The sequence below is a fragment of the Garra rufa genome, chromosome 13 (genome assembly GCF_049309525.1).
Source record: "Garra rufa chromosome 13, GarRuf1.0, whole genome shotgun sequence".
Taxonomy (NCBI): domain Eukaryota; kingdom Metazoa; phylum Chordata; class Actinopteri; order Cypriniformes; family Cyprinidae; genus Garra; species Garra rufa.
Genome location: NC_133373.1, coordinates 2179319 through 2203813, shown reverse-complemented (window position 1 = coordinate 2203813; position 24495 = coordinate 2179319). Strand labels below are relative to the sequence as shown.

Here is a 24495-nt window from a genome sequence, read left to right as displayed (position 1 = left end):
AAGTAGCTACTTTTACGTATAAAAACTGGTCAATCGTTGTAAAATGTACATAATTTTCTGTCATCCACTCATGCTAAGGATTACCATGTTTGATTTGTTTTGCAACTATTCAGTAGGCTGTATGTGTGAATTTTGTTGCACATGTGTTGACGCATTGCAGTACCTGCAGTGGACGACGATAGGCCCAGCGGTGGGAGGGTTGGACATCTTGACTCGTCGGATAAATGACAACAGTCCTGTTGCATGATACGGTACTCCATGATCGGGCCAGCCAGTGAAATGAAACTGCTTTACCTCTCGCACCTCATTAAAACCCCTCTGTGAAAACAAGAAGAGACATCAACAAACCACCTGAGCACCTGAAAAAATTATTTGCATTCTCAGCAATTACTTTAGCACCAAAAAGTATCTGGACACTGAAAGTCAGACTAAAATTTATATATCACTGCAAGTGTAGAGAAAGACGCACAAGTGCATTTTGCAAGTAAAACATCATTTGACAAAAGGGGTTGAAATACATAACAGATGCAGTGTTTTAAAGTGTCCAAATACTTTGTGCGGCCACTGTATATGGAGTGCATAAGGAAAATAAACATATTTCCTCTAGGGTTCAGGCCAGGGTTCCAACCTATTTTCCATTTCAAAATGTCATACTTTTCCAGACTCAAATTTACAAACCTCTCAGTAAATTTTCAGACAATATTTAACATAAATGGTTCATAGCGCATTATTTTCAGCTTTATATTTGGTATATAGTACAGTCATCTTCTCAAAGTGACAACATACCCTAAATAAAAAAAAGACTTTTATTTTTGTACATCTACATGCACATGGGAATTTTTTTGCATTATAATTTTTTATTTTTATAATCTATTTCCTTTGTGCATCACTGTATACAACAAGAGCATGGATGCGTATGAATAAACAGAGGTCAACTTAAAATCTATCTTTTCTTATTGTATTACTTCTAATATCAAGGGAAAATGTTGATGATAAAAAAGGCTGATGATATAAATTGGCCAAGTTCAAGAGTCTCTAAAAAGACTGGTAGTGTAAAAAGTCCTTGAGGCTTTTTTTTGAAATAAGGTGCTAAGAATATTGTGAGAAGAAAGCCAAAATATTTATAACCTGCATTTTGCATAATCAAAAAGTGCATATTTGACCATCATTAAACAGCAGCAATGATAACTTACTTCTTGTGCAATTTTCTAATTCTCCAATTTTCATTAAATTCTTTATTTTCTATTATAAAAAATGAAATAGACAAAAGTCTGAAAACACAAATCTTTTTTCCATACTTTTCCAAACCTTTCATACTGTATTAGACAAAAGGTTCAAACAATAAACTTTAAACAAGGTCAAAATAATCTCACCCTCTCCAGAGTGAAAGTCCTGACAACATATTCTGCAAGCGGCTCGACCTCCACAAATGTCACTTTGAAATCTCCATAAACTTCAGCATCATCTGGCCAGTACTTATAGCATTTCACCTATAGGAGGATGAGACCAATTAAACGTAAAATACACAGCCAATCACAATGCACTCCAATGCAACTTGCTGCATGTCCATTACAAACACTTCATAACAGTCTTAGACACAGTACATGTATCAGTTGATGCAAAGCAACAAAGATGCATTTTGATTCGCAGCAGTCTTATTTATGTCTGGCTTAAATCTTAAAGCTGAACTCTTGTTTAAATGCTTAGAGTCATCAATTTTGGCATTGTATTCAATTCTTTGATATTATGATATAAAGACTGCTGTGAAATGCTTTCACTTGTGCATTAGAATATATTTAAACAAAACATCCACAACATGCACAACTGTACAAAATACATACATGAACATGCTTCAACCCTTTGAGAAGTGTTAAAATGATCATTTCTTTTGATTTTAAGAGTGAAACATGACCTGTTCCTCACAGGTTTTGTGAGATTCACCCCTTTTTGTCACTTATGATACCCAATATGATCTGCTGGTCTGGATTACTAGTCCTCGCTCACTCTTCAAAAGGTTTTTGCAGGCAGGGGCCTTCAGGTCACATCACAGAGCACAAAAACACACGACGGCCCCTCAGCAGGCAGTATAGTGACATACCCGGCCCACCTCCACTAGGTTGGTTACCATCACGATACAGGCCGATTGCTCTTGCCAGATCATCCTCCAGAAGTCGTACACCGTCTCGTGGACAGGGCCTGTGGAAAACCAAAAGTTCTGCTTTATTTCTCTAAATCTATGTGTTTGTTCAATGATTTGACAGATTTTGCATGATATATTTTGTGATAAATAATGTAGAATATATTGATGGAAAATACAATTTGTATCGTTAGCAAGTGCACTGTTATCTAGAGTATATCATTGTGGATCGTTCACTTTAAAAAGTAGTAACCTGCATTTATTACTTTAAACAGATGTTCCTAAACGATTTATTAATATACAGTTTAAGTCAAAAGTTTATATCCCCCTTTCAGAATCTGCAAAATGTTACGTATTTTACTAAAATAAGAATACTGTTTATTTAGAACTGATCTGAATAAGATATTTCACATAAAATAGGTTTATATAAAGTCCACAAGAGATAATAGTAGTTTAATTTATAAAAATTACCCCGTTCAAAAGTTTACATCCCCTTTAATTCTTAATACTTTGTTTGTCCTAAATGATCCACAGCTGTTTTTTTGTTTAGTGATTGTTTAGAGTTGTTCATGAGTCCCTTGTTTGTCCTGAACAGTTAAACTGCCTGCTGTTGTTCAGAAAAAATCCTTCAGGTCCCACAATTATTTTGGGTTTTCCAGCATTTTTGCGCAATTGGACCCTTTCCAACGATGACTGTATGATTTTGGGATGCATCTTTTCACACTGACAACAACTGAGGGACTCATATGCAACTATTACAGAAGGTTCAAACACTCACTGATGCTCCAGAAGGAAAACCATGCATTAAGGTGAAGTTTAACTTATTTTGTCTTCTGGAAAACATGTAAGTATCTTATGCAACCTCTGAAGGGCAGTACTAAATGAAAAAATATATTTAGGCAAAATAAGAAAAATGTACACATCTCCATTCTGTTCAAAAGTTTTCACCCCCATGCATTTAGTTTGATCCCTCTTATTTTAGTAAAATAATTAACATTTAGCAGATTCTGAAAGGGGGGTGTAAATTTTTGACCTCAACTGTACTTAGGTTGATACTGCAATATTTAATCATATTTTTGACTTAAAACTAGTTTATGTGGATGGTAACATTTTTAGGCTACCATTTTATTCAGTGTTTGTGCATTTGTTTTAATACAAATATTTTAAGTCAGTTGCATATTTAAACATCTGTCAGTTTTCATTCTTGGCAATAAAGAAAAGATGATTAATTTAATAATCCTAATTTACCTTGAGTTGCGATGTAATGGCTGGGCCTTTGGTATCCCTGCAAGAGCAACAAAAACAAGGATTGTTGAATGCAGCAAACATTTCAAACCTGAGAGTAATTCATTTTTCAGTGGGCTATGAAAAAATTAGCTTAAGTTTTTAACAGTTTTGTTTTGAGACTTGTAATCTCAACACACACACACACACACACACACACACACACACACACACACACACACACACACACACACACACACACACACACACACACACACACACACACACACACACACACACACACACACACACACACACACACACACACACACACACTCCACGATTTCTACAAATCAAACACACACTGCAGGGAGACCCGGCATCAAATCCCCCTCCCACGAAAACTAAAACACACGACACCAAAATCATGAGCGTTAACTGAAACACAGGCCAAGAAGTGTTAACATGCATGATGTCCACGCTACGGGCAAAGCTGATGAGCTGCAGCACGAGGAAGAGCAACAGAATGGAACTGGATGTGATTTGGCGCAAGCGGCTCCATGCAGATGGGCTTAAGGGCATGGAAAGGTGAGACAGAGAGGGGAAGTGTGTTCGAATGTGCCTACAGTGATACTTACATCCCTGTACAGCCAAATCTACCGCCCCAAAAATCAACCGCATAAGAGTGAGAGAGAGCACAACAATGTCAGTGAGTCAGCAAGCACCTCCAACAAGGAAGAAAAGAAAGCTGTAAATTGTGTATAGTTGAGACAAAGGCATGCATAAAAGACCTCACATACGAGGGAGGGAGAGACGTTTCTCACACGTTCGCCAATGGAGGAGGAGGCGGCATCGCCACTTACATCAATGTAGTTGGCATTTATGTAGTCAGAGGACGGGTCGTCTTCCATTGGCTGCAGGATCACTCGAGAATGATCGTCTACAGCGCCACACACGGCAAACAGAGCAGATTCAGGTCAAAAACACTGTGGGCTCTTCTGTTTTGTTGGCATGCAGCTTGACCGATAGTGAGCTGTGAAACAGCTCTTACAATGCATGAAAAATTGTCCTGCCGTGCAAAAAATGCTTTTCTTACTTAGATTTTTTTGTCTTGTTTCCAGCTAAAAAATATGGTTTGAAAGTAAAAAATATTTTCTTGTTTCCAGAAAAACAAGTCAAAATTAAGTTTTTGCTTAGAACAAGCAAAATAATCTGCCAAAGGGGTCTTATTTCAAACAGAAAACAAGATTATTTTTCTTATCCCATTGGCAAATTATTCAGCTTGTTTCCAGCAAAAATGCACTTAAGTTTGACTTAAGAATTTTTAGATATTTTGGCTGGAAACAAGACAAAAAATCTAAGTAAGAAAAGCCTTTTTTGCAGTGTGGTCATATTTCACCTCAATATCATTTGGAAGAAATGCAAAAATCAAAATATTGATTGCTTTTTAACATTATTTGTAAAGTGACATTATTTTTATGATGATTAAGCACATTTTCTCTCATCATTTCTCATTACCTTGATGCATTGAGAAGTTGTGAAAATAAAGGATTGGTTCACTTCCAGAACAAAAATTCACAGAAAACGTCATCCAAGATGTTCATGTCTTTCTTTCTTCGGTCGTAAAGAAATTATGTTTTTTGAGGAAAACATTTCTGGATTTCTCTCCATATAGTTGACTTCTATGGTGCCCCGAGTTTGAAATTTCCAAAATGCAGTTTAAATGCAGCTTTAAATGGCTCTAAACAATCCCAGCCAATGAATAAGCATCTTATCTAGTGAAACAATCAGCTATTTTTTTTTAAATAAATATTTATACATTTTTAAACCACAAATGCTTGTCTTGTCTAGTGCACTCTGGTTAAATACAGTTAGGGTATGTCAAAAAACTCCATCTCATTTTCTCCTCCAACTAAAATTGCCCTACATCGCTGCAGAAGTACTGATCAAAGCCAGTGTTCACAAAGTGAACGTGCAAAGAAATCAAACACCCTCTACAAAAAAAAAAAAAAAAAAAGGTAAAACAGCAGTGTAGGACGATTTTGAAATTGGAAGAGAAAATGAGATGGGAGTTTTTGACATACCCTAACTGTCCAAGTCGAACATTTGTGGTTAAAAAGTGTATAAATCTTGATTTATTTTTAAAAATGACCAATCGTTTCACTAGAAGAGACCCTTCTTCTTCAGCTTGGATCATTTAGAGCCCTCTGAAGCTGCATTTAAAATGCATTTTGGAAGCTCAAACTTGGGGCACCATAGAAGTCCATTATATGGAGAGAAATCCTTTACGACTAAAGAAAGAAAGACATGATATTGGATGACAAGGGAGTGGATAAAAGCATCTGGGAAATGTGAATTAGTACAATACTAAGAACTAGAGGAAATGTGTTAAATTGATTTTTTTTATGTGCGCAATATAATGTCTTAAACTTAAGATGTTGGGGTGAAATATGACTTGCTCTTGATGTTCATCCTTAAAGCACCAGTTCATGTCGCTTTGCTAAAGAACAGAACAAATGTTCTCCAAAAGGTGATTTAATGACTATAAAACCATCTAAAGGAGAGTGTATGGAGCCAGATATTAAGTGAACTAGAGAATATCCTACACTCTTACATGCAATGATGTTCCCGTATCGATTCTTCGTTCGATTTTGCTCTTTTTTTGCTGCGTCCCAAGAAGCAGACTGACCCTCAAAGAAGCTCTGGAGAGAAACAGAGAAAGAATTGCAACACTGCTGACATTCTATTTTACTCATATTTCTATCGCATTTGACAACATCACCACAACACAGTAGTTTGAATTTGTTTTATGTGCATGGAAATGCATGGAAATTTGATCACAGAACAGTTACAGAAGCGTCAGGCGCTCTCAGCCGTCGAAACAAAACAAATTGTTCTGCATCTGGCACATAAACTCAACTGATCAGATTGTGGTTTCGTGAAATAAACCGCCATCTCTCTTCGCCTGCAACCAGCAAACTGATGACTGCAAAACATGTGTGGGTATATAACGCTGTGGAGGAGGGGTTTTAATGCCTTCTTGGAGAAGTGTGACATTTTTTTTAACGTTCATGAAATAGTTCACCCATAAATGAAAATATGCTAAATATCTACTCAACCCCAGGTCTTCAAACGAGTTAGCTTTTTCACTGCAAAAAATGCATTTCGTAGATTTTTTGTCTTGTTTCCAGCCAAAATATCTAAAAATTCTTAAATCAAATTGCCTTGTTTTCAGAAAAAAAGAAGTCACAATTAAGTGAGTTTTTGCTTGAAACAAGCTAAATAATCTGAAAACAGAAAACAAGATTATTTTGCTTGTTTCAAGTAAAAATGAACTTAATTTAGACTTGTTTTTTCTGAAAACTACACAATTTTTACAATCCTTCTTGAATTTTGGCTGGAAACAAGACAAAAAATATAAGTAAGAAAAGCTTTTTTTGTAGTGTAGAAGGTTCAGAAAAACAGCATTTATCTGAAATCACACATGTCTTTATCATCACTTTTGATCAAATTAAAGCATTCTTGCTATATAAAAATATTAAAAATGTATATATATATACACACTACAAAAAATGCTTTTCTTTTCATATTTTTTCTTGTTTCCAGTGAAAATATAAAAAAATTCTTCAAGAAAGACAAGAAAAAATATTTTCTAGACAAGTAAAAATTATTTTCTTCTTTTCAGAAAAAACAAGTCAAAATTAAGCAAGCTTTTGCTTAGAACAAGCTAAATAATCTGCCAATGGGGAAAGACAAAAAATATCTTCTTTTAATCAGAAAACAAGATTATTTTTCCTACACTATTGTTTCAAGCAAATATGCACTTAATTTTGACTTACTGAAAACTAGAAAATAATTTTACTTGTCTAGAAAATCCTTCTTGATTTTAGATTTTTAGGATATTTTGGCTGAAAACAAGATAATCTAAGTCAGAAAAGCATTTTTTGCACTCCGAGCTTTTGAATTGTATAATGTAAAAAAGTTTTCATTTTTGGATGACTGTCCACTAAACAATGGAAGGCAAGGGTAAGTTGCAGGAAATCTTTGTGAATCCAGTTTCCAGTTAAGATCACTTAAGAGTTTGTCTGCACAGGACACATTATCACACTGCAAAAAATGCTTTTCTTACTTAGATTTTTTGTCTTGTTTCCAGCCAAAATATCTAAAAATTGTTGAATCAGGAAGGATTTTCTAGACAAGTAAAAATTATTGTCTTGTTTTTAGTAAAACAAGTCAAAATTTGGTGAGTTTTTGCTTAAAACAAGCAAAATAATCTGCCAATGGGGTAAGAAAAATAATCTAGTTGTCTGCTTGAAATAAGATTTTTTTTTCTTACCCCATTGGCAGATTATTTTGCTTGTTTTAAACAAAAACTCACTTAATTTTGACTAGTTTTTACTAAAAACAAGACAATAATTTTTACTTGTCTAGAAAATCCTTCCTGATTCAAGAATGTTTAGATATTTTGGCTGGAAACAAGACAAAAAATCTAAGTAAGAAAAGCATTTTTTGCAGTGTGTTTTTTAGCTCATGAGAGCGGCATGTTCACAATCTAACCTCATACTCCTCCTTGAAGCCGTAACTGTCAGAGGTCTTCATCAGATTGATGTGTTGCAGCAGGTCAGCCACTCGAATGGCAGGATGGAGCTGTCCGGTCTGATAGGGCGACTCGGTTCCCTCGCAGTGGTACCGCGGGATGTCCAGCAGTCTGCTGTTCTCGGCCGCCGCCGCCGTGTGGTTCTCATCTGAGAAAGGGGTCGGGAAAGATTGATTGGAACGCACACTAAGGGCTTCAAACAAACCTTTGCACATGCTAAGCTCAAAGGACTCGACACACACGCAAAACCTCACAAATGCATATATAATCCCAGAGTGGTGCACTCTGAACAGGACAGAGGCGATTCTTCACACACACTTACCAGTAATAGGCACTTATGGGGCAGCGGGAGAGAAAAGAGTTGTTTAGTTCAGCGTCAGCTCAAACACACGGGCTCTGTAGCACAGCTGATGGGGTGATATGGACTAAACATGTACAGAACACAGCTACAGGACACTAAGACGAGAGGGAGCACAAACAAAGCCACTCTCTACATCACATCCAGACTGCTAGACTTTCTAAGGCACTTCAAATTGGATTTAATTGCAGTTTCTGTAGAGATGCAAAAGCCACATTTCTATATATATATATACACTGTATATTGTACCGCAAAAGATACCTCTGAATGTTAAATGCACAAGAATCGAAACCACAGGAAAAGATTTTTAAGCAACCCCCGTCGATTCTCGAGAACAAAGACGAGTGCACATCTTAGTGTTGCTCCTACATAGATCTCAACTTTGATAGACTTCAGACGTTATTCGGTCACATCTTATAAGGGACTATAACTCGTCTTCCTCGCAGATGTCAGAAAGACGCAGCTGTTTGGATGAAGTGTTGTCCTCTACACTTCAGCACTGTCTCTGTCAGAGCCGTGGCCTAAAGGGACGTTTTAATACCCCACCGTCATCATCATCATCATCATCACACCACTGTGGAAAACGTCTTTCTTTCTGGCTTGTTCTGTCATGTTAGCTTTATGTTAGCATCTGACACTGTTAACCCAGATGACTGGAGTTATATTAGGTTTACGTGTAAGCTGTCAGTTCAGTTTCGGCATCATCCCACAAGCTCCGGGAACACTCATAATGTCATGTGTGTGTGTGTGATGAGGCTTTTGCTAAAACACACAGATTAGTCACTGCAAAAAATGCTTTTCTTACTTAGATTTTTTGTCTTGTTTCCAGCCAAAATATCTACAAATTTAAAAAAAAAAGAAAAAAAAAGGATTTTCTAGATGAGTTACAATTATTGTCTTGTTTCAGAAAAAAAAACCAAGTTAAAATTAAGTGCATTTTTGCTTGAAACAAGCAAAATAATCTGCCAATGGGGTAAGAAAAATAATCTTCTATCTCCATTGGCAGATTGTTTAGCTTGTTCTAAGCAACAACTCACTTAATTTTGACTTTTTTCTGAAAAAAAAAAAAAAAAGTTTTACTTGTCTGGAAATCCTTCTTGATTTAAGATTTTTTTTGTTATTTTGGCTGAAAACAAGACAAAAACCTAAGTAAGAAAAGCATTTTTTGCAGTGGTGCTTCTTGGTTGATTCTGCTTCCAGATTTTACATTGAGCATCTAGTAGTCCTTAAAATGTTTAATTAATGTGAATCTTGTAATGATAAATTATTAATATCCCTTGCAAAAAATAAGTACTTTTTTGGCAAGAGATACTTTTTAAAAACTACTATATTTCATATAATTTTTTTAATGTCATTTCTATTGAAACATCATTTGTATTTTACATATATTTGTAATTGCACATTTGTAAAGAAGTTGCAGTTCAATACATTTAAAATCATGTAAAATGTATTTTTAAATATGACCCTGGACCACAAAACCAGTCATTTGGGTCATTTTTTTAAACTGAGATTTATACATCAGCTAATAGTTTTCCACTGATGTATGGTTTGTTAGAATAGGACAATATTTGGTCGAGATACAACTATTTGAAAATCTATAATCTGAGGGTGCAAAGAAATCTAAATATTGAGAAAATCGCCTTTAGAGTTGTCCAAATGAAGTTCTTAGCAATGCATATTACTAATCATAAATTAAGTTTTGATATATTTACAGTAGGAAATTTACAAAATATCTTCATGGAACATGATCTTTACTTAATATCCTAATGATTTTTGGCATAAAAGAAAAATGTATAATTTTGATAATAACCCACAATAACCCATGCTACTTAAGAATGGTTTTGTGGCCCTGGGTCACATATTACCTTTAAATGTAAAAAAAAAAAAAAAAAAAAAAAAAAAAATCGAATAATGTATTTGAGTCTTTAAAGCTAAACAAAAGATTAAAACAAAGATTTGAAATTTAAAATTGTTAATTTGTCAATATTTCAATGTGCACCTTTTAAAAGCTACTTAAGTGTGTTAACAAACATAGTCAGCAGTTTTTCCTGTTGTCTGTGAGCCATCAGACCGGCAGCTCTTTTTTTGGATCACAACTCACCAGAAACATTGTGATACAGGTTTACTTTAGATGACCAAATGTCCTAAAAGCATCCATGAGTGATCTAAGCTTGGCACAACCTGTCATTTGGGATCTCAAACAATAGAAATCTACTCTATGTCCTTGTTTAGCAAATGTCAGAGTCCACAGAATAAGCACAGTGCGTCTTACTTTAGGTGAGCAATGACTGTGCTTTCAGTGCAAATACACACAGTCATCATCAGTCGTCTCACGAGACATTTGTAACATTCTGGGATTTGATTCTTCAAGCACAGTAGTTCTCCATCCATTCCTACAGGCTCCCTGCGCTGCATGCTTTGGATGTGTCTGATACAACTTGTCCATAGTAGAGTCTATCAGCTAAACTGAGCGCTTTCGTTTACTGTGCAATACAGGAGGAGCCGTGGAAATGATTGAGAAACCCTGTTCTATGTAACACAACAGGAACATGGTTTGGGGGAGGGCTACATGAGTGCATGCTGGGTAATGAAGGTCTTTAGATGCAGCTGGAGTACTCAGATCAATTCAGTTATCTTCTGAAGAAAAACTCAACCTGAATCAAACGTTACCTCACGACTTGATGTTAATAAACTAATTGGGGCGGGAAATATGCAGAAATTAAAGACAACATGAAACTTCTATTGGATAACATATTAATTATGTAGATTTGATTTGATTTGATTGCTCTATGATATTGTTTGTTAAAGGAGTTCACTTCCAGAACAAAAAAGTACAGATAATGTACTCACTTCCTTGACATCCATGATGTTCATGTCTTTCTTTCTTTATGTTTTTTGAGAAAAACATTTCAGGATTTTTCTGCATGCATACATACATAGGTTGAGCTTCTAAAATGCAGTTTGAACACGGCAAAAAATGCATTTTTTACTTAGATATTTGGTCAAATTCTTAAATCTGTAATAAGTAACACAGAAGTAATAACTAATTTCTTGCTTTCAGAAAAAAACAAGCAAAATAATCTGCCAATGGAGTAAGAAAAAAAATCTCATTTCAAACAGAAAACTAGATTATTTTTCTTACCCCACTGGCAGATTATTTTGCTTGTTTTAAGCAAAAACTCACTTTGTTTTGACTTTTTTTTTTTCTGAAAACAAGACAATAATTTTTACTCGTCTAGAAAATCCTTCTTGATTTAAGAATTTGTAGATATTTTGGCTGGAAACAAGACAAAGAAATCTAAGCAAGAATGCATTTTTTGCAGTGAATGCAGCTTCAGAGGGCGATCCCAGCTGAGGAGTAAGGGTCTTGTCTTGTGAAACAATCGGTTATTAATTTTTAAAAATTACATTTTATATACTTTTTTAACCTTAAAAGCTCATCTTGGTTGCTCTGCCTGAACTCTGTTTTTTTCCCGGTTCAAGACAGTTAGGGTATGTCGAAAAACTCCCATCTTACTTTCTCCCTCAACTTCAAAAATCATTTCAAAATCATATTGCATCGCTGCAAAAGTACCGACCCAGTGTTTGCACTTGCAAAGAAGATCAAACACCCTTAACAAAAAAAAAAGATAAAACAACGTAGGGAGATTTTGAAGTTGAGAGAGAAAATAAGACGGGGATTTTTTGACATGCCCTAACTGTCTTGAGTTTAGGGAGAGACTAAACAAGACCCTTATTCCTCAGCTGGGATCGCTTACAACCGCATTTGGGATCATTTGAAGACGCATTTAAACTGCATTTTGGAAGTTCAAACTCAGGGCACCATAGAAGTCCACTATATGGAGAGAAATCCTGAAATGCTTTCCTCAAAAAAAAAAAAAAAAAAAAAAACTAATTTTCTTTACAACTCAAGAAAGAAAGACATGAACATCTTGGATGACAAGGGGGTGAGTAAATTATCTGTAAATTTTTGTTGATGAAATATTACGAAATATTTTTCTTCTATTACTGTAACATGCACTGATATACTATTATTAAAAGTGCACAGTAAGACCAAACGGCATACTTAAAGCAAGTAAATTGGATTTCATGTTGTCTTTGAGCCATAGCACAGATTGAACTGAATTGCTCTGTTGGAACTCCAGCGGTCCAGTCACAGACATGGGCACAACATCCACTGAATCCTCACCTAATACAGCTGTTGGCACGAGAGGGTCATTAGGCACTGCAGAGAAACATGCAGAGTTATCATAAACAAAAAACTAAACAAAATCTCAAGATCTGAGGATGTTCAGAAACTGAAATCAGTGCGGGAGTCTTACTGCTGCATCTGCACTCGAGATTTTACTCAGGTTTCAAGAGAAGTGCTCGAACGTGGGTGCGTTTTGCATGATCACGCAATATCAGGTCATTACTAATAACTAACCTGGTGCTCTGTGAATTGCAGAGGCGCACTGATCTCATTAAATGCACTTGCATTGGATTGGGCAAAAGAGAGGTAAATAATCTAAACTCCTGGTGTTACAGCACTGCAAAAATGCATTTCTTACTTACTTACTTTTATTTGTCTTGTTTCAAGTCAAAATATCTAAACATTCTTAAATCAAGAAGGATTTTCTAGACGAGTAAAAATTATTGTCTTGTTTTCAGAAAAAACAAGTCAAAATTAAGTGCGTTTTTGCTTTTAACAAGCTAAATAACCTGCCAATGGGGTAAGAAATATCATCTTGTTTTCTGTTTGAAATTAGATTTTTTTTTTTGCTCACCCCATTGGCAGATTATTTTGCTTGTTCTAAGCAAAAATTTGCTTACTTTTGACTTTTTTTTTCTGAAAACAAGAAAATACTATTTACTCCTGTAGAAAATCCTTCTTGATTTAAGAATTTTTGGATATTTTAGCCCGAAACAAGACAAAAAATCTAAGAAGGAAAAGCATTTTTTGCAGTGAAAACTAGAAACGCATCACTCTCTTCATGTGGGCCGCTGTAGGTTTTGTGCATTTTGGTTTTTCCAATGTTTTCTCACACATATGAAATCCTCAGACAAGCTCGATGATTCTACAATGTTCCGTGTTGACAAAAGTCAAGTCTTGAAATATACTTTATACAAGCCGTTCTGGAGGACTTGAGTACTCACAGCGGTTGCTGAAGTTGTGCGAGTCCATGAAGGTGACGGACATGGGCTCCTCAGCGTGCAAAGTGCTTTGGTCTGCATAACTGCGGTCCATGGAGTTGACCATGTGCGTCATCTCCTGACGGGTGTTTCCGATGGCATCCTTGCGCTTCTTGGCGAGCTTCCTGATAACCCAATCAAAGAGAGATTTGTTAAATATCTATCACTCAAGAAAACTGTATCACTGCACCCTTCACCCCCACATTTAGAAATAAACAAAACACAGGAGAGAAGGAGGGATGATCCGACAGGAAAGCTTTAGTTCCATGATACAGGACAACTTTGAGGAAACTTGTAGGAAATGCTTGTAAATTAGTGGATGTGATTCACAGAAATAAAACCATGCCTGTACAAACCGCAAACTGTTTGATCACATTTGACATATTTTGGGCATTTATGAGGGATTTTTTTTTTTTTTTTTTTTTTGCATCTGTGCAGATCATTTTTATGCTTAAAATGTTATACAATATGATTAGAATAGCTGTTGTGTTCTTGGCTAACAATAAAACTGCAGAAAATAATGTTCTTAATCAGCTTTTTGTTTTGATTTCATAAACGTAGAGCTGCAAGACAAAATGTGAAATAAACGTCACTGCAAAAAAAGCATATCTTACTCAGTATTTTGTCATGTTTCTAGCCAAAATATCTAAAAATGCTTAAATCAAGATGCATTTACTAGATAAGCAAACTGACATAAAGATATTTAGTCTTGTTTCCAAGGGAAAAATTTTTTTTTAGTGCAGTTTGCTTAAAAGAAGTAAAATTATCTGCCAGTGGGGTAAGTAAAATAATCTTGCTTACTTTTTACGTGGCGGATAATTTAACTTGTTTCAAGGGGGAAAACCTGAATTTTTTTTAAAACAAGGCTAAATATCTCATGTCATCTAGTAAACGCATCTTAACTTAAGAATTGTTAGATATTTTGACTAGAAACAAGACAAAAATAAGAAGAAATACTAAATAAGATAAGCATTTTTTGCAGTGTTGTTATAACCTAAGATTAATGTGTCAAATCTGACTATTATTGCTTATTCTGTAAGGAAATCTGAAGAAAGGGTTTAAGGGATTCATTTATGACGTACAAAATGACATTAAGAACATCAAGATGAACTACACTGCAAAAACTGCTTTTCTTAAATAAAATTTGTATCTCGTTTCCAGCCAAAATATCAAAAAATTCTTAAATCAAGAAGGGTTTTCTAGACGAGGAAAAATTATTTTCTTATTTTCAGAAAAAAACATGTCAACATTAAGGGAGTTTTGGCTTAGAACAAGCAAAATAATCTGCCAATGGGGTAAGAAAGAAATATTATTTCAAACAGAAAACAAGGTTATTTTTCTTACCCATTTGGCAGATTATTTAGCTTATTCTAAGCAAAAACACTTCATTTTGACTCTGAAAAATAGAAAATAATTTTTACTAATCTAGTTAAATTAATGTTTAGATATTTTGACTGGAAACAAGACAAAAAAATCAAAGTAAGAAAAGCATTTTTTTGCAGTGAAATAATAAGGTAAAGTGAGCTCTGAATATGTCTTATCCGATGCAATTTTTCTAAAATAAATTGGATTTAAGGACATTTGTAAAACAAGACAAAATACTGATCAAGACTTTTTTGCAGTTATTTTTCATGTCAGCTTCATTTTATTTAAGAAAGCAAATATAGAAAAACTGGGTTCATCTGACCTGAAAAAATATATTTGCTTTTCATGGTTTTACTTTTTAAAAAAGTGACATGTTATGAAATGCAATGTGGAGCTGTGAACGATGATTTGTAATGCAAATGACTTATGCATCTCCTATTTGTAACAAGATTTCTATGCTCTTTTCAACAAGAATAGATAAAAGCAGGAATCTCTTGATATTTGACTAAGGTTTTGTAAAGATGTCACAGGAGCTGTTGGAAAGCCATCAAAGCAGCGCTCAAGTCACCTGCTAGATTTAGCTGCAAACTAAAGGCCGACCGGGGACACATGAAAAACACCCTCTTCACCAAATGAATGAACGGATGAGTACGTGAGGATGAGAGGTGGATGGAGACAGGGTGAGTAACTATTCCACGCACACACACACACACACACATGCACACACCCAAAACCAAATCAAAACCAACCCAAAAAAACAGACGAATAACAGACACAAGTGCAGCATTCTTTTTTCAAATAACACCGCTTGGATGCGACCGTCGCCGAGCATGTCCAAGAACTACTACAATGCAAAGGAACGGGATTGGTCAAAGCGATTTGTGTTTTCGCTTGAAAAAAGGATACTGCATCTTTAAAAGACTAACAGGACTAACCATAGACAGAGAGCACAGAGCCCTGCATGTAAGTCACCGTTTTGCTTTTGCTTTGGTCTGAGCGTCTCTGTTACTTACAGGTAATATGAGTACGAATAGTAGCTCCTCCTGGCGAGCGAATGAGAAACAGCACAAACAGATGAAGAGATATTGGTGAGAGCAATGTGGGAATCAACCGTACCAACATAAGCAACAGATAACTAGTCAACAGCAGTTCTGATGGAAGCTTTTTTAGCCTGATCTCTGTCGCCCTCGTTGGTGGCATTCGTCGAAACATGCATGTCTTTTTCATGTACATTTGCGTGCAATCTGAAAGCCTATTTACTTGACAGTCGTCTGGTAGAAAGAGGAAAAGAAACAAAAGGCAACCAGAGCATGCAAAATCTCTGGCTGCTCGATTTCATCATGCATTTCAGGCGCTCTGACTTGATAAATCGCTGCAATAAATCGTGAAGCACAGATGATTGAAAAATATTACAAAAGCCATTTTTAAAGAAACAAATGTGGAGCACAACCAAAAAAGCACAAAATAAATAAATAAAAATGCTGCGAATCATATCGGTAAGCTGCTGACTTCCTGCAAAATAAGCAGCGTCAACGACCACTGTTTTAAAGATGCAGTATCTTCAGTTTGACCAGAAAAGAGCCATTTATATTTACTGCTGTGTGGCGAGGTTCAGTACATTTGAACAGGATGGCGAAACACGCAAACATCAAGCTGCAATAGGTCCCACACTGCAAAAAATACCTTTCTTACTTAGATTTTTTGTCTTGTGTCCAGCCAAATATCTAAAAACTCTTAAATCAAGAAGGATTTTCTAGACGAGTAAAAAATATTGTCTTGTTTTCAGAAAAACTAGTCAAAAGTGCGTTTTTACTTGAAACAAGCTAAACAATCTGACAAAGGCGTAAGAAAAATAATCTTGCGTTCTGTTTAAAATAAGATTTTTTTTAAACCATTGGCGGATTATTTTGCTTCTTCTAAGCAAAAACTCATTTAATTTTGACCTGTTTTTTCCAAAAACAAGACAATAATTTTTATCAACAAAGACAAAAGATCTAAGAAAGAAAAGCATTTTTTTTGCAGTGTAATGGTGCATTACACTCCACCTAAATAAATTTTGGTTAGAAAAACAAAAACACTTTGGTTGAAATGATGTCCATTCACAGACAAAGACTCAAATCCTGCTTACTTTGTCTCAGTAAGACCACCAAGTATCGGACACTTCTGGTTGTGGAATAAAGTAATCATGGGAGACAAATACATTATTTTCACACACTGCAAAACATGCATTTCTCACTTAGATTTTTTGTTTTGTCTCCAGCCGAAATATCTAAAAATTCTTAAATCAAGAATACTTTTCTAGACAAGTAAAAATGATCTTGTTTTCAGAAAAAAACAAGTCAAATGTAAGTGAGTTTTTGATAAGAACAAGCAAAATAATCTGCCAATGGGGAAAGCTAAAATAAAAATCTCATTTCAAACAGAAACAAAATTATTTTTTTTACCCCATTGGCAGACTATTTCGCTAAAACACAATTTTGACTTGTTTTTTCTGAAAGCAAAAAATTTTTTTTTGACATTTTTTACTCGTCTAGAAAATTCTTCTTGATTTAATAATTTTTAGATATTTTGGCTGGAAACAAGACAAAAAAATCTAAGTAAGAAAAGCATTTTGCAGTGCAACAGCAAAACCAGCCAGAAGCTTGCGCCTTTGCATGACGCTGTGTCCACAGTATAAAGTGTCAGTTTAACATCCCGTGTTTTATCTCTTGTTTAGGAAAATGAATGAAAAATGACTTGAGTGCACCTTCTAAGTAGTACTGCTCAGAATGAATGAAGTATGGAGGAGGATGAAGAATCAGCCTAGAGCTCTTGGGTCAGGGTGCTTTACTCCCCCACAACACAAAATAAGTAAGATTTTTCAACTTCAAAAGCCCACTCAATAACACTTCATATTTGTCCACTTCTACCCCCAGACAGCAGCCACAGAATCACCACAACACACACACACACACACACACACACACACACACACACACACACACACACACACACACACACACACACAAATGCATCCTCAAAGAGAAAGAAAATTATATTGGATGCACATATGACTGATCAGATTGAATATGGAGTGTTGTTGTCGTCGTGTGGAGCATGTGTGTGTTTGTACTGACCTGCAGTTTAAACTAGAACTCACTACACCTCTGGTAGTGAAATAATCTTTTTGTGTACGTGTTACTGTGAATTTACTATATTTCTATTTGTTTAATGATAATAATAGTTACGCTTGAGTAGTGCAACATGTACTTACATATTTATTTGTCAATTTATTTTTTACAAATTATTATTATTATTTTCTATTTTTATTTTTGGTCTATTTATGCTTACATATATGTATTTTTCTTATTCTCTTATTTTTATTGTGTGTGCATCTCTGTGTACTGGAAGCCAAATAACACTGGAACAAATTCCTTGTATGCGCAAACATACTTGGCAATAAAGCTCTTTCTGATTCTGATTCTCACTCTGATGTAATAACGCAATATGCAATGCAGAGGCAAAAGAGTGTGTATATGTATAAGACATTTCCTTCCTTGACTTTGAACACTGAACTAAGTTTCTTCCCCAAGGCAATCTACATCGTGAACAGTTAAATTGTCTCCATTGTGCAATAAAAATACACCGCTGCTAAAAAAAAAAAAAAAAAAAATCTCAGTATGCTTTTTAAAAGAGACTTTTCTGCTAATCAAGGCTGTTTATTTGATTATTAAAAAAACTGTAATATTGTGAAATGTTAATGCAATTTTAAATAGTAGTTTTCTAATTTTATATACTTTAAAATATAATTTACTCCTGTGATGCAAAGCTGAATTTCTCCAGTCTTCAGTGTCACATGATCCTTCAGAAATCATTCTAATATGCTGATTTATTATCAATAGATATATTTTTTTTGAACGTGTGATACTTTTTCAGGATTCATTGATGAATAAAACATTAAAAATAACAGCATTTATTTAAAATAGAATACTTTTGTAACAATAAACAACTTGTTCAAAGTTTAGGGTCTGTACAGTTTTTCTTTATTTTTCTTTTTAAAAGAAATTAATACTTTGATAAGAAGTGATATTAAAGACTTGTACTGTTAGAAAAGATTTCTATGTTGAATAAATGCTGTCCTTTTTAACTTTTTACTCAAAGAATCCTGAAAAAAGTATCAAAGGTTCCAAAAAAAAAAAAAAAACATTAAGCAGCACTGTTTCCAACATTGATAATAAAAGTAAAAATCAGTATATTTGTATGATTTCTGAAGAATCATGTGACACTGAAGACTGGAGTAATGGCTGATGAAAATTCAGCTTTGATCTCAGATTTTTTTTTCACGCATATTAAAATATAATTCTGAATTGCAATAATATTTTTTCTGTATTTTTTATTAAATAAATGGAACTAATTAATAAATGAAACATTACAAATCCTACTGATCCCAAACTTTTCTGTGGAAGTGTATGTGCAATACCACTATTTGATAGCACCCTACATCTGAATCCATCCCTATATCTTATTCTATTCTATTCGTCTCACATAACTTTATTTTTTATCATCTGTGTGTTGTTGTTGTTGTTGTCTCTGTGAACTGGAAGCTTCTGTCACCAAAACAAATTCCTTGTATGTGCAAACAAACTTTGCAATAAAGCTCTTTCCGACTTCTGACTATTCTAAGATTCAAAAGATCCACATTTATTTGTTATGAAAGGTTACCGAAGTTTCTTCTATGCTGCCAGTGCACCTGTGTGTACTTGAGTGTCTGAGAAAGCAATAGACCTTCAAAACTCAACAGCACTGAGCTTCCTAACTAGAACGTGGGACCTAAGGTCAAGAGAGAAGGATGAGAGAAGAAAGAAACACCCCAGCAAGAGCAGGATGTTTAGGGGAAAAAAATGTCACTGAAATTTAGGAAGGAGAAGAAAATGTCACAAGCTACAAATTCATTTAGATTTCCTCCTCAAACCGAATCCCTTTAGTCATACACTACATACTCAGATGTCATCTTCTCTCTCTTATTTAAACATTTATGAACTATATTTCCCATGAAAAATCATTAAAACACAATAAATTCACAGTTTAACACAACTGCATCTGATAACACCAGGAATGATCTTCCTGCACTGAAACATGATGCACTGCAAAAAATGCTTGTCTTGTTTCCAGCCAAAATGTCTAAACATTTTAAAAATTATGTTCAAAATTAAGTGCGTTTTTGCTTGAAACAAGCAAAATAATCTGCCAATGGGGTAAGAAAAATAATCTTGTTTTCTGATTAAAAAATTAGATTTTTTTCTTACCCCTTTGGCAGATTATTTAGCAAGTTCTAAGCAAAAACTCACTTAATTCTAGAAAATCACTTTTACTTGTCTAGTAAGAAAAGCGAAAGAAAAATGCTCATCAAAGTTCCATTAATTTTGGCAATAATTTGTACTCGTTTAGAAAATCCTTCTTGATTTAAATTTTTTTAGATATTTTGGCTGGAAACAAGACAAAAAAATCGAAGTAAGAAAAGCTTTTTTGCAGTGTGAAGTGAGTTGGAGCTTCCCTGCATAAACCTCACTATTTATTATTTTCACAGTGTGTTTACAAATGTGAGTCTTATGAGATAACCTATAGGCCTAATTCAATTACAAAAAAGAGCTTTTGCAGATTACACCAGCTAATGTAGTCTGGTCTGTTATGACCATTGATTTGTGTTTGCACATGAATGGCAATGTTTTAACCAGCCTGCTGTTCAGGAAAGTGCCACATGATGGAGACATTAGACAGAAGTACAGAGAACTGCTGAGAGAGAGAGAGAGTGAGAGAGAGAGAGCTTAAGTGAAAGTAGGTAGCTAAGAGTTGAGCGGGTTGACTTTGTCAGATGATCTGGAGGAGGTGGACTGGACAAACACCTCCATCAAAACAATCAGCAGAAAGGAGCATAGCATAGCCTTACCACCATTGCAACTCATTTACACAAGTTCATCTGAAAACAGATCTTGCTTCAAATTTGCACAACCACAGAGAAACAGATGCTCACATTATAACATGTTCAAACACACTTTGTTCTATTCTTTTATCTCACAAATATCAAATACTTTCTGGTGGGTCCTGTGAATGTTCACTTTAAAGACTTCCTCAGCGTAATCTACAGCACTATACTGTAACTGTAATTATATACAACTTTTCCACTAGACTACTGCAGATTCATGTGCAAACTCTCAAAACCAGCCTGTGTTTCCACACACTCCAGAATCAAACAACAACTTATTGACATAAACGAGTATTAATACTAATAATCTACCCACAAATACATGTGCAAGTGGTTAAATTCAGCATTGTTTTTCATGCAAAATTGGTCAGAAGTTGTTCAAATGCATAATGAAAAAATAATACTAAAATAAAAATAATGCACACATGATATTTGTCTTTTTTAAGACATGGATTATAAAGTTGCTGGATATGCTGTGCAACAGATTTACAGATTTAGCAGACACTTTGAGACTATTCACTGTACGAATGTGTGGCTTCTCTGGAAATCAAACAATTCCAGCTCCATGTTCAAAGGTTTGGGGCTGGTAGGATTTTTAATTTCAATTTTGTGCTTTTGTTCAACAAGGATGCATTAAACTAATCAAACATGACATTAAAGACATTTATGTTTAAAAAAAATGTCTTTCTAATAAATGCTGTTCTTTTGTACTTCATATTCACCACAGAATCCTGAAAAAAGTTAAATGTATCAGAGTTGCCACAAATATATGAAGCAGCACAAATGTTTTCAACACTGATAATAATCAGAAATGTTGCTTGAGGCGCAAATGAGGATTTTAGAAGGATTTCTGAATAATCATGTGACACTAAAGTCTAGAGTAATGATGTTGAAAATTACATTTTAACATATATTCACATAGATTTTAAATTGTAACAACACTGCAAAAAATGTATTGTCTTGTTTCCAACCAGAATATCTAAAATTTGTTAAATCAGGAAGGATTTTATAGACAAGTAAAACATTTGTTCTTGTTTTCAGAAAAAAACAAATCAAACTTGCATTTTGGCTTGAAACAGATTATTTTGCTTGTTCTAAGCAAATACTCACTTTATTTTGACTTGTTTTTTTTTTTCTGAAAATGTTTACTAGTCTAGAAAATCCTCCTTGATTTACGCATTTTGATATTTTGGCTGGAGACAAGACAAAAGATCTAAGTAAGAAAAGCATTTTTTTTTTGCAGAGAATATTTCCCCAAATTGCTGTTTTTAATGTGTTTTTGATTAATAAATGCAGCCTTGGTGAGCAGAACAGACTTCTTTCAAAAGTCTTACAAACCCTAAACTGAACAGTTGTGTGCATTTAAATGCATGTGTTTTTGTTGGTATAAATTATTTAGTAAAACACCTTCAAGATAAAATAAAATGGTCACATCAATTAAAAAGAGCTAAATAATGAATTTACTGAAACGTAAAATGGCAGAGGGCATCTGTTAGGGTGGATAATAGATTTCAGAACAGGCAGACTCTATTAGAGATCCTCATACTGTAAGTGTGCATGTAAGGGTTGGCTGTGTGTGGATATGATTGTGTTTTAATGGCTTTAATTGAGATTTTGCCTCGTTACGCTGGAAGGCAGAGGCTGCCGAAACGAGCGGCCCCTCGGTGGCGTGTAGTTGCTGACAGAAGTGTTGATGTGGCCCCTGCGGCTGCTCCCTGGGTGCTGATGATGTGATGAGATGGCAGTGGAAGGAGGATGTTGGTGTGCTCGTGGGCATTTCAAGAGCCAACACAAACGTACTGTAACGGCACACGTTCAGAGAGCCAAATGTCTTAATCTTACCTTTTCTTCACCAGCAGGATGGCCACGAGCACCAGGAGAATGAAGACCAGGACGGCAGCGCTGATGCCGGCGATCTTCACCACTTGGTCGGTCTGTTTAGCCGGGTCTGGAATCACTTCCGGCTCCTCTGTGGCCCCTGAAGAGAAAAGCAAATGTTTTTAATGTAACATTCTCTCATATAAGTGTTAAATTGGAGCAGTTAATGCACACGCTCCAATGCAAGATGAGATGCAAAATATGACAAATTTAGTGAATGCACTGCTTATACTCTGTATACTTGAAGTTTATTTTATTAAGTATACTTACAGTTCAAGTATATTTTTAAGTATACTTTATGTAGTAAGTATACAAATATCAGCGTACTAGTAGTATACTTTATTTCAAGACTAAATAGGCCCACTTTCTAGTATATAAAAGTATACTTTTAAGTCTACTTAAAGTATAAGAGTAGTAAACTTAGAGTACACAACTAGTTTACATCTATGTTTTCAGTTTGTACTGCAAGTATACTAAAAGCGAACTCATAGATATACTGATAGTTTACTAATTAAATAATTTAAGCATTTTTTTTGTACACGTTGAAGTATAGTCTCAGTAAACTGCTAGTTCAGTAGTTTAAGTATACTACTATGTCACTATTTAGGTATTATTTTTGCATATATTTTGTTATATGAATATCTGAACATACAAAACATCTGAAGAAACAACAGGGCATCTGCTTGGAAACAAAAACATTTTATTCTAGCTTCATGCATTCTTTATTTAAGTTTCATGAAATAAATAAATAAATACAATTTTGAACAAAAAGCTAAAAAAAAGAGAATTCATGATAATCAAAACGTAGAGTTGATCAACACCCCAAAGCTTGACAGTCATTATTATCTCTTCATGGGTCGACATTTTATTCCATAAAGTTATACAGGTTTCCATATCTAAGCTGCTTTGATGCTGTTTTATGTCTGATGATTGTGTTAGATCACATGTGGAAGCATCTGTTGTTTCAGTTTCTTCTTCACTTGTGTTTTGGAAATTCTGTTCAGACGATGTGTAATAGCACCCCTAGCGTATAACAATGAAAACACAGATGTATAGCTCAAATATTTTTTAAAATTACAATTAATAAATGACATTTTTTCCCTTGAATGCACCCGTTATAACTGTTTCTCCAAGCTCATGTTACAGATGTACTTCTAAACACAAACATCATGAAAGTCTTCTGACCACAACATGAGCTTTATTTGTTGCTTCCAGCTCGGTTAAAATGCCTGGATGTTTCACAAACTGCCATCAGCCTGCTGTGTGATATCTCTCTCTCGCTGCCAAAGCATAACAGAATGGGTTGAAAATGACTGTCGGATATGTTTCTCCAAACATTGGCAGACAACCACAGTATCATTCCATTGTTGAATGCTAATATTATTACCTGGCACGAATACAGAACACAAAAATGAGTCTGCTCTAAAAACAAAAGTATGAAACAGTTCAAAGAGAAGACGCTGCCTTCAGAGCTCAGCCTAAAGAACAGTGTGAACGATAAGAGGTTGAGCTAAACAGAATGTAAAACCTCTGGGACTCTACAAGCTCTGTAAAACACAAGAGTAAAGCCATTATAGGATACAGTGTGTTCTCCAGGCCTGTTAAAATCACTGGACAGAAGTGCGATTTATCGTAAAAAATGTGCACTTGTAAAGCACTTCAAATCTTTTTTAGAAACGGTACTTACAATATTATTGAAATAAAAGCCTACTTAAGTACATGACAATTTCATGACGGTGTTATTTTGTATTAATGTCATATTATACATTTCACTTATACTACCTTTTATAATCTTTCCTCAT

At 34.8% G+C, this 24495-nt stretch overlaps 1 protein-coding gene across 16 annotated transcripts in view; it reads right to left on the bottom strand.

The window, feature by feature from the left end:
- The window catches only part of ptprk (protein tyrosine phosphatase receptor type K), a 222837-nt gene that overhangs the window by 20347 nt on the left and 177995 nt on the right, over positions 1-24495 (bottom strand). For 3 of the 16 annotated variants that reach the window (XM_073817107.1, XM_073817110.1, XM_073817109.1), the window contains 12 exons: positions 22658-22793; positions 15867-15896; positions 13453-13613; positions 12506-12541; positions 7919-8106; positions 5976-6063; positions 4162-4301; positions 4000-4017; positions 3386-3422; positions 2099-2196; positions 1374-1490; positions 164-318 (listed from right to left, as the gene is read on the bottom strand). In XM_073817107.1, the coding sequence (XP_073673208.1) occupies positions 164-318; positions 1374-1490; positions 2099-2196; positions 3386-3422; positions 4000-4017; positions 4162-4301; positions 5976-6063; positions 7919-8106; positions 12506-12541; positions 13453-13613; positions 15867-15896; positions 22658-22793 (1204 nt within the window). The remainder of the gene's footprint in view (positions 1-163; positions 319-1373; positions 1491-2098; positions 2197-3385; positions 3423-3999; positions 4018-4161; positions 4302-5975; positions 6064-7918; positions 8107-12505; positions 12542-13452; positions 13614-15866; positions 15897-22657; positions 22794-24495) is intronic. The other 13 variants (XM_073817113.1, XM_073817114.1, XM_073817115.1 and 10 more) reach the window with 11 other exon arrangements.